The sequence below is a fragment of the Ornithorhynchus anatinus genome, chromosome X1, assembly GCF_004115215.2.
Source record: "Ornithorhynchus anatinus isolate Pmale09 chromosome X1, mOrnAna1.pri.v4, whole genome shotgun sequence".
Lineage (NCBI taxonomy): Eukaryota > Metazoa > Chordata > Mammalia > Monotremata > Ornithorhynchidae > Ornithorhynchus > Ornithorhynchus anatinus.
Window position 1 is genome coordinate 81,349,504 of NC_041749.1, and position 14,786 is coordinate 81,364,289.

A 14,786-nucleotide genomic window follows, 5' to 3' on the forward strand; every position below is an offset into this window, starting at 1 on the left:
CCCTTTCTCTTGGTGCATTTAAAGAGTAATTGTCTCTTAAGAGAAGTACTCGGATAGCCTGCTGATTCCCCTTTTTTCCCCACACACCCAACTCCCCCTGTAGAGATGGGGCTGCTACTTTTCTCCTTCGAACCCACTGATGTCTACAAACTTGGTTTCCTTGCACTTTCTCAACATCTATTCTCCAAACCAGAGAAACAAGAGCAGTGGACGAGGGGGAGAGAGAGAAGGAGAGAGACAGAGAGACAGACAGAGAGAGAGAAGTAGCAGTAGCTATTTCTCAGCTAGGCTCACCCTAGGCACAAATGAAACAGTATTCCAGAAAAAAATTACAACCACAGATTATACTGCTTTGATTTTAAGCAATTGACATTTAATATCATGCATTCAGTATAGAAAACATAAAAATAGAAATTATTCATTGGCTTCCAGGACATCTTAAGCACATCCAGCAAACATTCATTTCACTATTAGTGCATGGCCACTGTCCATTTTGGTGTTAAAAACCAAATACAGTGATTTACAAGCAACATACCTGAAAAGCTTATCTCTACTCAGTGTCCTGGGATAAGAGTGACCAATGATTTGCTATTTATTAATGCACTGATGAAAGGAGAATAAAGAACTGATTGCCTATCATTTATTATCAGTTCTATGATATAGCCAGAGCTGCCGGGCATTTTAAGCAAAGGCATCAGTATGAGAGCATTCACCTTCTCCTCTGCCAGTGACGACTCAGTGTTCTTTTTCCCTTAATACTAAGAGTGGGCATTCATTACTTTTTCCAAGTCCTTGGGCAAAATACAGTCCCCTGAAGCAGCCCCCAGGAGAGGGAACTCCCTCCAAAAGCTAGGACTAGGCCTGAGGCAGAAAAGCATATGAGGATTATGTGATCTGGAGGGCATTCTGACTTTCTGCAGCCGGAGACCCTTTCTCGGGCTTCTCTTTCATTCCATCATTCATTTGCCCAAAGAGCTTAGCAAAATTGCTCCCTTTCATCCCGCCACGGAAACTACGGGCAGCGAAGGCATAGAGAATCGGATTCAGACAGCTGCTGAGGAATATCAGTGCAATGGAGAGAAGTCTGCCCGACTGTACGACGTGGAGCAAAGCCTGGGATCTCTCTGGATTGGAGGATTTTAATAACAAAGCAGCAACAGTCAGGATGTTGAGGGTGTGGAAAGGAAGCCAGCAAGCACAGAAAACGATGACAATGGCTGCAATCAATTTTCCAGTCTTGTTTTTCTTCAGACTTTGCATGTGCTGGATCCTCTGAGCCACACAGGCGTAGCACACAACTAAGACACAGAGAGGAATGACAAATCCAAACAACGTCTCCACAACATTGGGGGCAATAGGTTGCTTATTAAAATCATATACAACATCTGGACATTGGATACGTCCATCTGCCTGCACGGTTGACGTAAACTGGAGAAGTGGAGTTGCAAACACTGCAGCCAGAATCCACACAGCCCCTACCACCATATAGACCACCCTCTTCCGCTGCCACCTATGAGAGGCAAATGGGTAGACAATGGCTACAAAGCGATGGAGGCTCATCAGGGTGATGAAGTTGATGCTGGCATACATGCAGAGGTAGACGAGGTAGACGATGAACTTGCAAAAGATCACCCCATAGATCCAACTGCCAACAATCGAGTGGATGAGGACGGGCAGCGTGAGCAGGGCCAAGAAGTCAGCCATGGCCAGGTTCAGGATGAGGACTAGAGTTACCGAGCGCTCCTGGATCTGGGTCAAGATGGTCCAGATGACCAAGCCGTTCCCAGGGATCCCCAACAGGAAGCAGGCACCCGCAAACAGCGAGGGCACCAGAATGTGCTCGGCCCAAAGACGGTCAGCTACGGTCCCGTTGTCATAGCCCAGCGGGGTACCTGGCAACTCCATCCTGTAACCCACCGACTGTCTGCACGGCTGTTTCCTGCCCTCACCCGAGGAAGCATCTGAAAGGCCTGGGCCAGAGAGAAGCTGAGAGCTCCCAGGCTCATTGAGCTGGGAAGAGCTCTCCAGAGCCAAGAACTCCCTGAGCTCCCCAGACCTGAGAGCACTCTGACCTCCATTAGGCAAAGCCTCCGAGGAAAGAGCCTTCTCCTGCGCAGATGGCTTGCCAGTTAAGTGGGAGTGTGTCTGATAGATGTTCTTCTGCAACAGGAGAACCACTAAACAGCTTCTTTTCCTTTACGTCACTCAAAGGATCCACCCAGTCTTCCCAACTCCAGATGGGGAATTTCCATCTCATCATCCGACAGGTTGAGACAAGCTTCTCCGTGGGAGGAAATGAAACAAAATTCATCCAAATTCAAAATCACCTTTGCTGATTTTGACCCGCCTGCAGCTATGAGAAGGAAAATTAGGCTTTTTCCTGTTGGTACAGAATGCCTCGGCAATATCATTTCAGGCTGAGCGCAGTACTTGTGTCCGCTTTGAATAATCTCCTTTCCTCTCTCAATCATTTAATAAAGTAAAATAACCTTCCCAGTGCTCTCAAATCCATCAGTAATCTCATAAAAACTCCTCTCATCCCCTTATGCAGCAGCACTTATTGACTGCCCACTTGTTGCTGCGCACTTTGCTAGGAGCTTGGGGGGTACAGATAGCCATGTGATACATTTCCTGCCCACAAAGGATCTTATGGTCTAATGGGGGAGACAAACACTAAAATATTTATAAGACTGGTCAAAATAAATAATTGAGCACAATGTGTGCTAAGGAAGGAGTAAATAATAATAATAATAATGTTGGTATTTGTTAAGCGCTTACTATGTGCAGAGCACTGTTCTAAGCGCTGGGGTAGACACAGGGGAATCAGGTTGTCCCGCGTGGGGCTCACAGTCTTAATCCCCATTTTACAGATGAGGTAACTGAGGCATGGAGAAGTTGTGACTTGCCCACAGTCACACAGTTGACAAATGGCAGAGCCGGGATTCGAACCCATGACCTCTGACTCCAAAGCCCATGCTCTTTCCACTGAGCCACGCTGCTAAATGAGTTCCTACGTTCTGGACTCAGGGATGATATGGCTCAGGGTGCTGGGAAATTAATGGGGGGGACAGGTTGTTGGAGGAGGTGGGATTTCCGGAGGGCTTTGAATGTAGGGAGAGCTGGGGTCTGCCTGATGTGAGAAGGAAGAGAGTTCCAAGCCGGGGGAACGGTTTGAGCAAGGGGATGGAGGTCTCTCTCTCAGCCAGGTGCGAGTTCACACCCGAAACTGCTGCGCTGCAGGGACCAGTTGTTTAGGTGAAGTCTTAGTAATCACAGTCCCACTCTGCAAGTCTAGGCCTGTGTGTCTCTCTGTGAAACACTTTTGGAGACTGTGGAAGTGCTCTAGTGTGTTTCATAGCGCAGTCACCTCGTAGTGGCCTGTGGTTTGGGGATCTTTTGATTGTTTGGAGAGTCAAGTGGAGGTTTCTTCACAGATACTTAGAAAAATACTTGGACTTTTCCCCAGGTGCTAAAATGTTTAATGTCTTTTTCTGAATGCTGATCAAGTTGTGCTGGTTTAAAACAGCACAATACACTCTGTGGGAATCACACCAGTATTTGCTGATTTGATTTACCTCGCTTTTGGACTGAAAGAACCCATTAAAGGCTGAGAATTTATATTTGGTCCAATAATAATAACAACTGTGGAACGTGTAAAGCAAAGCAGTGTGGCTCAGTGGAAAGAGCCCGGGCTTGGGAGTCAGAGGTCATGGGTTCTAATCCTGACTCTGCCACTTATCAGCTGTGTGACTTCGGGCAAGTCACTTAACTTCTCTGTGCCTCAGTTATGTCATCTGGAAAATGGGGATTAAGACTGTGAGCCCCACGTGGGACAACCTAATTACCTTGTATCTACCCAGCGCTTAGGACAATGCTTAGCACATAGTAAGCGCTTAACAACAAAAATTATTATTATTATTTACTATATGCCAAGCACTGTGCTAAGAGCTGGGGTAGATACAGGATGATTGCAGAATGATCAGAATGGACACAACAACCCTTGTCCCGAAAAGGATCACAGTCAGTGCAGAGAGGGAGAACGGGTATTGAATCTCCATTTTACAAATGAGGGAACTGAGGCATAGAAAATTTAAGTGACTTGTCCAAGGTCACACAGCGGGCAAAAGGCAGAGTCAGGAGTAGAATCCAGGTCTCCTGGTTCCCCGTTCTGTGCTCCACTGTTCCTAAAAATGAAATCTTCCCCCAAACCAATCCAAATATGAGGTTTCCCTAGCATAATTCCTGACCTAATAAGACATCTCCAGGAGATTCCCATGATAAGAACAACCCAGTAAGTGGCCGACTACTAAATAACACTGCTCTCATTTAAGATTTCCTCATTATCGTGCTTATCCTAGCAGAAGCCTCCATTCTGATGGAATTGTCTCATAGTTTTATTCAAATTTTATTCTATTTTGCCAAGCCTAATTTTACCTTTCCAGACACTAGCTCAGCATTTCTTTCCTATCAGCACAGTATCCAAGATGCTAAAGCAATTATTAATGAGAAAAGAAAACCAGAAAAGAGAGAGTAGCCTCTTCATTTTTCTTATCATGAATGGGAGAAAATGAACAGTCGATCTTCCATGGTCATTTGAACCCCAAGTCAAGGGCCACCACTATTCCATACAAATGAATGAAATGATATTGGATTTGGTCCAATACTAGCTTTTAATAAGAAGCATGACCAAAAATTGGCTGCCGCTCTGTCCAGTTCAAGGAGGGAACACTGGTGTGAGCATGTACTATAGAGATTCAATTTGGGCCTTGTGATGGGTTTGATAATAATACTTTTGCCTGTTTTGGAAAAGGGTATTCAGACTTTCTTTCCATGGTAATTACAATGCAAGGTGCATGACTGCCAAGACCCACAAACAGTGGGCTTCTCCCTGCAGGAGGGAGAGTGAGTTCTCCTGGGGACAAGAGGGAAAAATCAATCTAGTGCAGTTTGATTCCCATGCTAAACTTAGTGAGAAGAGGGTGGCTAGCAGTCGGCACAATGAGGCTAGAATTGAGAGTGCTCTTGAAAAACTGAAAGTGGTCAGATGCTAACAGAATGAACTTTAGTCAAGAGAAGGATGGAGTAGTATGCCTGGAGAAGAAAAGCATGCTGCAAAAGGCAAGATGGGAAAGGTCTGTGAGTGCAGGTTTGGCAGCAATGGAGCACTGCCAGAACAATGGTGGGGTGAATAGAGAATAGAATATAGGAACCTTGAGGTTATCCTTCCTCCCATTCTACTTAGCCTAGGCCAGACAGGAGGGGAGAGAGGGAGGAAGGAGGAGGGGACAGGGGAGGAGGGGAGTGAGGAAGGAAAGAGGAGGGGAGGGAGAAAGCAAGGAAGAAGGAGGAGGGGAGGGAAGGGGGAGGGGAAGGAGGGAGCTCCCCCAAGGCCGTCCAGACTAGTGCCTAGCACCCCTATGTCAGTCACCTGGAGCCCTCCCAGACCTGGGGTCCTCTAGACTGTAAGCTCGTTATCGGCAGGGAATGTATCTGCCAGTTTAGTTATAACGCACTCTCCCAAGTGCTTAGTTCTGTGCTCTGCACATAGTAAGCACTCAATAAATACAATTGATTGATTGGGTCCTACTAAGACTCAGCATGTTGTTCCACCTCCATTGGAAGCCGCTGTGACTGTGGCAGCAGTAGCCTTGGGAATTGCTTTCCACATCACCACCTCCTCCTCTCCAGCTCCCTTTGGTCCAGTCCCTCCCCAGTCTGAGCAGCCCCTCCTGCTGCTTGTTATATGTAGACACATCATGCACACACCCAAATAAAGGTGTTTACATGCATGCCCATGTTGCTTATATTGGGCTGTCCCCAGTGCTGTTCTGGGTTCATTCATTCAATCGTATTTATTGAGTGCTTACTATGTGCAGAACACTGTACTAAACGCTTGGAAAGTACAATGCAGCATGGGTTCGAATCCTGACTCTGCCCCTTGTCAGCTGTGTGACTGTGGGCAAGTCACTTCACTTCTCTGTGCCTCAGTTCCCTCATCTGTAAAATGGGGGTGAAGACTGTGAGCCTCACGTGGGACAACCTCATTCCCCTGTATCTACCCCAGCGCTTAGAACAGTGCTTTGCACGTAGTAAGCACTTAACAAATACCAACATTATTAAAGAGAGACAATCCCTGCCCACAACAGGCTTACAGTCCAGCAGGGTGCAGGGAGAAAGGTGGAGAGGACTAGAGACCCGTTCTAGAAGGTTTCTATCACTAGTTTCCCCAGGTGGGAGGCATGGGAGGTTCTGGGGCACCTGGCCTCTCCCCCGCAACCCTTGTTGGTATGCCAGCAGCACTCCTTCCCCCATTTCGATTCCCCCACCACCCCCACTGCTGAGCCAGTCCAAGCTGTAACATCAGTACATTGTATATACATCAGTGCACACTTGGTATACCTCGGCAACATGGGTATCTCCTTCAGTGACCATTCTAGTGCCTGGACATGCAGGTAAGAAAAATGTCATTTTCACCTTGCCCTTGTAGATTTATTATGTATGCACCCTAGCACTTGTATTGGGCACATGGCAATCTTTCAATAAATATATAAGCTCACTGTGGTCAGGGAGTGTACCTACCAATTCTGTTATATTGTACTCCCTCAAGTGCTCATTACAGTGCTCCAGAGTTAGTAATTAAATACAATTGCTAGATTAGTATTTCTCCCAACCACACCTTCATCTGAAAACCATTAACTTTTCCCAGCAACTCCCTGTTCACAGTACTGGAAGAATGGTTGGTTTGTGCTGTATGAGGCTGGCCAGCAGGAAAACTCGAACTGAAAAAGCGACAAACCACCTGATTTTAGAAGGTCGTACATTTTGGCAGGGAGGAAAATGTGTGGGTGGTGGGCGGGGAGGGGCAGGAGGGGGTTTCCTGGAACTGCTTAGCATCTGCCCGACGCATTTTGACACACAGAGGAATTTTTTTTTTTATTGCAATGCCGTTGCGGGGCCAGAGCTCGAGTCAGAGGTCATGCGTTCCAATCCCGCCTACGCCGCTTGTCAGGTGACTCTGGGCAAGTTACTTCGCTTCTCCGTGCCTCAGTTCCCTCATAATAATGTTGGTATTTAAGCGCTTACTATGTGCAGAGCACTGTTCTAAGCGCTGGGGGAGATACAGGGTAATCAGGTTGCCCCACATGAGGCCCACAGTTAATCCCCGTTTTACAGATGAGGTAACTGAGGCACAGAGAAGTGAAGTGACTTGCCCACAGGCATAGCTGACAAGTGGCAGTGGCGGGATGGATAATAATAATAACGTTGGTATTTGTTAAGCGCTTACTATGTGCTGAGCACTGTTCTAAGCGCTGGGGTAGATACAGGGTACTGCCACTTGTCCGCTGTGTGACTGTGGGCAAGTCACTTAACTTCTCTGTGCCTCAGTTCCCGCATCTGTAAAATGGGGATTAACTGTGAGCCTCACGTGGGACAACCTGATTACCCTGTATCTCCCCCAGCGCTTAGAACAGTGCTCTGCACATAGTAAGCGCTTAACAAATGCCAACATTATTATACAGGGTAATCAGGTTGTCCCATGTGGGGCGCACACTTTTAATCCCCATTTTACAGATGAGGTCACTGATGATTTGTACATGCCAAGCGCTTAGTACAGTGCTCTGCACATAGTAAGCGCTCAATAAATACTATTGAATGAATGAATGATGAAACTGTGAGCCCGACATGGGACAACCTGATTATCTTGCACCCACTCCAGCGCTTAGAACAGTGCTCGGCACAGAGTAAGCGCCTAACAAATACCAACATTCTTCTTATTATTGAGTCCGGCGGGCTGGAAAGCGGCAGAACGGGGCACCACGGACATGCCACCCCGATCGCGTGGAGACATTTTCTCAGCCACTTCCCTCAGCGGCCCCACAAGCGAAGATGGTCTGCGCAGGCGCCGCTGAGGAAATGGCGCCCGGGGCGCGCGCGCGCGGGCTCGCGCTCGTCCACGCTTTTCCCGCTCTTCGTTTCCGGCGGGGGGAGGGGGTAGCTCGAGCGTCTCTTCCCTCAGGGCTCGTGGGAGGGAGGACTTGGGAGGGTTATAATAATAATAATGTTGGTATTTGTTAAGCGCTTACTATGTGCAGAGCATTGTTCTAAGCGCTGGGGTGGATACAGGGTCATCAGGTTGTCCCACGTGAGACTCACACTCTTCATCCCCGTTTTCCAGATGAGGTAACTGAGGCACAGAGAAGTTAAGTGACTTGCCCACAGTCACACAGCTGACCCGTGGCAGAGGCGGGATTCGAACCCACGACCTCGGACTCCCAAGCCCGGGCTCTTTCCATCGAGGTTGAAGAGAAGCACTAAGAGCCAGGGCTTGGGAGTCTGAGGTCGTGGGTTCGAATCCCGGCCCCGCCGCTTGTCAGCTGACTGTGGGCAAATCACTTAACTTCTCTGGGCCTCAGTGACCTCATCTGTAAAAACAATGGGGATTTTTAAAAAAGCAATGGCATTTGTTAAGTGCTTACTGCGTGCAAAGGACTGTTCTAAGTGCTGGGGAGGATACAAGGTTATCAGGTTGTCCCACGTGGGGCTCACAGTGTTCATCCCCATTTTACAGATGAGGGAACGAGGCACAGAGAAGTGAAGTGACTTGCCCAAAGTCACACAGCTGACGAGCGGCTGAACTGAGATTTTCTCTGACTCCCAAGCCCGTGCTCTTTCCACTGAACTACGCTGATGAAGACTGAGCCCCCTGTGGGACAACCTGACTACCTTGTATCCCCCCCCCCCCCAGTGTTTAGATCAGTGCTTGGCACATACTAAGCGCTTAACAAATGCCATCGTTATTATATTTAAGCACTTAGTACAGTGCTCTGCAAACAGTAAGCACTCAATAAATGCGATTGAATGAATGAACCACGGTTCACCTTCCTGCCCCGTGCTAATGTCCAGGCGCAGTGCCATACACCTCAATGAGAAACTCATTTTGTGAGCACCCCTTCCACCCGGGGCTCTAAGAAATGTGACGCATAAATATGCTCCAAGTCCTCAAACGGTTTTGACACGCTCAATTTTACCAAGTTATTTTTTGCAGTAGTGGTGATGGATTACCCTGAGCTATATGTACTCCCTCAGCCTGTCCCCTTCTGCCCAGGCAGCTGGCAGGGAAAAAAAAAAGACTAATCACAGAACTGAATACCTCTCAGCCCTCAAAAACAACACTGTGCTCTCACCTGTTCGGTAAGTCATTCTTGAGGAGGATACTCAGGCTGGCATTATAGGAGTTAAGAGGGTTCATTCCATTTTCTTGCAGAAAATCAGGTCAAAAGCAAAAAATAAACAAAAAACGTAACTTGTTTTGACTAAAGCTTGATGTCATTTTTATGGGCCTGCTCATGATCACATGAAAGGTAATTACCTCCAACTTGCTCTGAAAGGTAATCAAAAAATCAATTAAATTGTTAAGCTATATCTAAGGCATGATAAGAACCCAGACTACAAAAAGAACTGCTGCCTTAAGGACTACAGATTAATGCAATCATGCATTCATTCAAGTTTCATATCTGACAGAATCTTAACAGTAATTGAAACCCAGGAGTTCTTACTGAGCCTTCCTGAAGCACTTTGACCCTGTAGATGGGACAATGCCCACACCTTACAAAGGGATCAGGAGAAAGAAGAGCTGGGTCTACAAAAAACCTTTCATAAGCTTTCTCTCCTCATCTTTATTACATTCTGCTTTAAACTGGAATTTAAATTCGGATTATATCCGTATTATGTCCGCCTTCCTTTTCTACATAAATATTCTCATGGCACTTATGTACATATCTGTAATTAATTCATTTATCTTAGGGTCTGTGTCCCCCTTTAGACTGTAAGCCTGTTGAGGGCAGGGAATGTGCCTACCAACTCTGTTAATATCATATTCTCTCAAGCATTAGTTACAGTGCTCTGCACACAGTAAGTGCTCAATAAATACATTTGATTGATTACCTAGCCAAGTAATATTTTAACTAGCATAGTGGAAAGATCACAGGTTTGGCGCCTTCCCTCATCCTGGGACTTCCAGACAGATGCATTAAGCTATGGATCCCCAGGGGAAAGCTGTAGTGATATTCCACTTCCCCTACTAGATCCCCTAAGGCATTTTGGGGAACCCTGATGGTGTGGGTAGTTGCCACCTAAATGCCAGCTTTTAAGCAAGGCCCGTGATACTGGATATTATTTCTTGCATGCCCCTTCAATGTTCATATCTCATAATTGGAGATGATTATTTTTCAATTTTAGTGATTGGTAAAATCACCAGCAGAGCAGAAATGTGGTCTTCCCAACAACGCGTCACTAAATCATTCTTAAGGAACTGAAAGCCGAGCTGTGGATACATAGACATTGTGAGTTATGGAGCAATGTCTGCAGCAGGAGACTTCTCCCTTGGGCCTTCATCCATTTGCGCCCAGAGATTGGTAGAACTGCTCCCTTTCTGCTCCCTAGAGAATGCCAGGCTTGGATGGCTCCAGGTTGTGAAAGGGCTGAGTCAGGGGGCCTGGTGCTGGGGCAACAGAGCAGAACAGGGGTAGGCAAAATCCTGTCCGCAGACCAAACCCTGTCTGTCAAGTGATTCGCTCCAGCCTGCAGAGTGAATCGAGGAGCAGTTGTACCAATTCAGTTATTATTGTACTCTTCCATGTGCTTAGTGAGCGCAGTAAGTGCTCAGTAAATATATGATTGATTGATTGATTGCTTCCGCCTATTGGCATCTTTTGACTGCCTCTGAGCCAGCTGCAGAGGCAAACAGCCTCAAGAGCTGTACCATGCAGAGGCCCCTGGGAGTGTACCCATCCATGGCAGGTTTGGAGGCAGTTAGGAGTTGCCACGGGAGAAGCACAGCTGCTTCCATCTTCTTAATCGCCCCCATCCCCTCACTCTTTACTATGAGAAGCGGCCCTTGGCACTGTCACCCAATCGTTCAGTGGCCCTTAAGCCAAAATAATTGTCCATCCCTACTCTGTCGGGGGAGGAGAGTCACTGGGCGGGAAAGAAGGCCCTGGTGAGGGTGGTTCCCTTGAAAAGAAAAATCAGAAACAGCCAGCTCCCAGAAAACTTCTTTATTGAGTAGTGAGAGACGTCATCTTTGGGAAGAGGTGAATGGTCATTCCCCACCTCCAGCTGCCCTTGGAGTGGGGTTCTCACTCCACCTCCATCGTCTGCACTGTTTCTTCCACCAGCTCCAGGGGCAGCAGCTTCACTGTTTCACTCAGCACTGCTGTGGTTCCAGGCTTGTAGCTGCAGCTGCTCTGCCTGTGGGGACAGTAGGGGGAATACTGCTGCTCGGCACTTTTCCTGCACCAGTAGCCTCCTAGGACTATTTCGATTCCTTTTAATTCTGCTCTCACCTCCCCACTTTTGCTCCCTCTACCCCAAGAGTTTCTCCTGGCCTTACGGTCTGGACTTGATTCTCCCAGCTGTCGCCTCTGTTATCGCACTCTTGTCTGAGCCTCCCTGGATGAAGACCGGATTTCCAAGTCTGCCTTGTATCATTGACTGGACTCTCTTTGCCTCTTCTCTTTCTCACTACCCAACCCTGCTGTGCCTCCACCCATCTCCCATTCTCTCCACAGGCCCTCCTCAGTCTCATTTCTGGTGCCAAATAGTCCCTCAATCAGTGCTCTCAATCTGCTTGCTCAACCTCACACCCTCCCTTCTGCTGGCCTGTGTTCCCCACCCATCCCCACCCAAACCCTCATGGTTCTTTCACTACCAAGCACTCTCCCTTTTCTGGCTCTTTTCCTCCTCAGGTCTCCTCAGCTCTTCAACTTTTGTCTCTCTCCCCGCATCTCCTGCTTGATCTCCTGCCAGGCCTGTCTCCTCTGGTGTGTGCCTTCCTGCCCCTGCCCCTTTCCCCTATCTCCAACCCACTCCCTCCCTCTACCCCTCTTTAACTGATCTGGTCAAGATCACCTCTGACCTACTCTCTTGCTGGTCTTCTTACCTCTCTCCCTTGCGACCATGGATGCCATAGGGTCGGTGAGATCGAATTCCTTCTTGAGTGATGACGCACAGGTCCACGTTACTCCCAGAGCCAAGGTCATTCATGATCCCAGCGGTCACTGCTTCTGCCACCAGCTGCTGCGCCTCCTCCAACTAGTGCCAGGAGTTTGGGTATGAAAAGAGTGGAGGGGAGCTAGTGCGGGAGCCCTCAGAGGATCCTTTCTCTCTCTGCTCCTCATTATAGAATCCCCTCTCTGCATCCTAGGGCAGTACTCACCCCCATCTTACCTACAAGGCTCACCGGCACCATTGAGCACAGGTGTCTATCGCTAATTGTTCCTGAGGGCCCCGATCACAGCTATCTGTATCCTCCCTTTCCCTTGGATAACTAGGCCTTGGGACTCTCTCTCTAGAGGAATGAAGTAGGGGGTCCTGGAGAAGGAGCAATCCAGGACTATCAATGAAACAATCTATCAATGGCATTTGAGTACTTACTCTGTGCAGAACACTGTACTAAGAGCTTGGGAGAGTACAGTACAACAGATTTGGAAGACATGTTCCCTGCCCATAATAAGCTTACGGTCTAGAGACTGAATGTGTAGGTTGAAGAAGAGAGCTGAATTGAGGACAATGCCGAAGTCTAGGGGCTCTGGTGTTGGGAGAGAGATCTTGGGTTTGGGGGGCCCTGCGCACCGTCATATTTGGTTTGAAACGATCCTCCAGTATAGCAATGGCAGCATCCTGTCCCGAACCTGTGAGATTGGAAGAGAGGGGTCAAATACCAGGGCCCAGCTCCACTGGTTTGCGCCAGAGCCTCTCTCCACCTGTCCACCTCTCCCAACCACATGGAGCCTTCAGCACCTCCTTGCTCATCCCCTCCCCACCCTGTTACCCTCTCACCATCAGTAGGCCCCTGCTTTTGTTGTCTTTCTGACCCTGTCTGCCCAGCAGGTGGGTTTGTGCTTACCCGATGGGGGTGGGTTTGGAGCTTACCCATGGCAGTGAAGAACAGTTGCTGGGATGAACCATAGGGAGAGACAGAGTAAAGGTGGGGTCCGGTGATGTCCACACCACCCACAATCAGGGATGTCCCAATGTGACCCTGGTATCTATGGTGGGGAGGTGGAGACCATTGTTCCCAAGGGGAGCCCTCTGCCCTCCCCCACCTCAGGAACTTCTTCACCACAACCTGGGACCACCTTTTTCCTCCCTCCTCTCCCTGGGAGGCCTCAAGGCTCCCCTCAAGTCCCACAGAGTCTCTTCCCTGTGGGCTTTTTTTTCTGAAGTCAGGCCTCCCTCCCCATTGCTTCCCGCCTCCCAGCCCTCCACGGCACCGGAAAAGCATCTGGCGAAGCATGCGGGTGACTGTGGCCAGGCGGGGCTTCCGGCCTGTGGACAGGGAATGCAGCTCTATGTTGGATGACAGCATCTGGGTGGTCATCTCGGCATCAGCGGCCACCCCGGCCCCACAGCAGCTGGGTTGGGTGAAGAGGGGAAGGGCAGGGATTCGTTTGGGTCCTGGCTTCGGCCAAGGGGCCGAGAATCACAACGGGGGTTGAGACTAGGCTGTGTTGTGTGAAGGATTATGGAGGAAGGGCTGAGGGAAGAGGGGTAAATCTGGAGACGAATGTGGGGGTGGAGAGGATTGGAAACATGGCGCTGTTTGGGGACGGGTGGGTTTGAGGGATTCGGGAAGGAGGAAGGGCACGGGGATTACTCACTAGATATTGGGGGCGATGAAATGGATCTTGTCACAGTTCTTGTCAGCCACGACCATGTCGTCTGTGGCCCGAGTGTCGGCCCCGAGGACGACCCCGTCCTGGAATGTCACGGTCTCCATTTTAGTGCTCTGGCCTGGCCTCCATTTCCCCCTTCCCCTTCCCCACCGCCCTTGCTTTTACTCCCACCGTCCCCTTACCTGAAAGACAAGCCCGGCAATGGTGGTGCCTGTTTTGCGGGCTGGAGGGGCCTTGAGCCCAGATAAGGAGCTCTCCAGAGCCGCATTCCTGTTGGGGACAGGAAAGGGACATTATGGAAGAGAGGGGACCCTGGCAAAATTGCTCTCTCCTCCAGCCAACTCCCTTGCTCCCCTGCCTTCCTGCCTCATGTCCTTTGAAGGGGGAGATGGGAGGGAGAAAGTACTGGGGTCTCTACTTTAACCAGCCTCCCTCTCTGACCTGTCTCTTCTCTCTGCCTTTCGCTTTCACTTTCCCTTCCCCTTAGCTTTGCCCCATAGCTTGCAGGAATCCCCCAGGGAAAGGGGATCGGGATAGGACCAGCCACTCCCAATCTTGGAGGGCCTCTCCTCCCCCTTATCCCCAACCTACAATCCCCACCTTTGGCATTGGTCGAAGCTGAAGCCCCCCTGGGTCGACAGAGTGGGGTGTGACATGGCGCAGGAAGGGCCCGCTCCAATGATCAAGGCAGAGGCCGAGGGGAAGAGTTACTCCTGTGGGAGCGTGGGGCCGAGGCAGAGGCTGGAGAGGCCGAGTAGTGTGGCGACGCTCCTGGCTTCTGGATAACGAGCACAGTTGTGGACTCCCGAGCTGGGCTCTGGCTTGTGCTCAGCTTTCGCTTTCACCTTCGGTCACATGGGAAGCGGTAGGGGGAAGAAGGGGAGGGAGCAGGAGGACAGGAACTGTAGCCTGCCGGGACAGAACCTGCACATTGTTGGCCAACAGGGGAGGCCAGGATCCAAAACAGTGATCCTTGGTGAGATCCAGCTCCGGGTCCCTGGCTGCAGAAAGTGACTCTCCAATATGCTCTGGGACGTAGCAGCAGTGAAAGCAGGAACAGCATTAGTAATGGATGTAGTAATAATAATCAAATGTATTGAGCCCTTACTG

At 49.3% G+C, this 14,786-nt stretch overlaps 2 protein-coding genes across 2 annotated transcripts; both read right to left on the reverse strand.

The window, feature by feature from the left end:
* Positions 1 to 357: 357 nt before the first annotated feature.
* On the reverse strand, positions 358 to 2,078 carry LOC100073598 (C3a anaphylatoxin chemotactic receptor-like). The gene has a single exon (XM_001505315.5). The coding sequence runs from the start codon at positions 1,903 to 1,905 to the stop codon at positions 886 to 888; it is 1,020 nt and encodes a 339-aa protein (XP_001505365.2). The 5' UTR covers positions 1,906 to 2,078; the 3' UTR covers positions 358 to 885.
* Positions 2,079 to 11,042: 8,964 nt separating this feature from the next.
* Positions 11,043 to 14,532, reverse strand: PSMB10 (proteasome 20S subunit beta 10). Its single transcript, XM_029049681.2, has 8 exons — positions 14,277 to 14,532; positions 13,859 to 13,946; positions 13,662 to 13,759; positions 13,275 to 13,415; positions 12,934 to 13,049; positions 12,634 to 12,692; positions 11,942 to 12,093; positions 11,043 to 11,250 (listed from the first exon to the last, which is right to left on the reverse strand). The coding sequence occupies exons 1-8, from the start codon at positions 14,330 to 14,332 to the stop codon at positions 11,139 to 11,141; spliced, it is 822 nt and encodes a 273-aa protein (XP_028905514.1). The 5' UTR covers positions 14,333 to 14,532; the 3' UTR covers positions 11,043 to 11,138.
* Between the last annotated feature and the right edge of the window lie 254 nt (positions 14,533 to 14,786).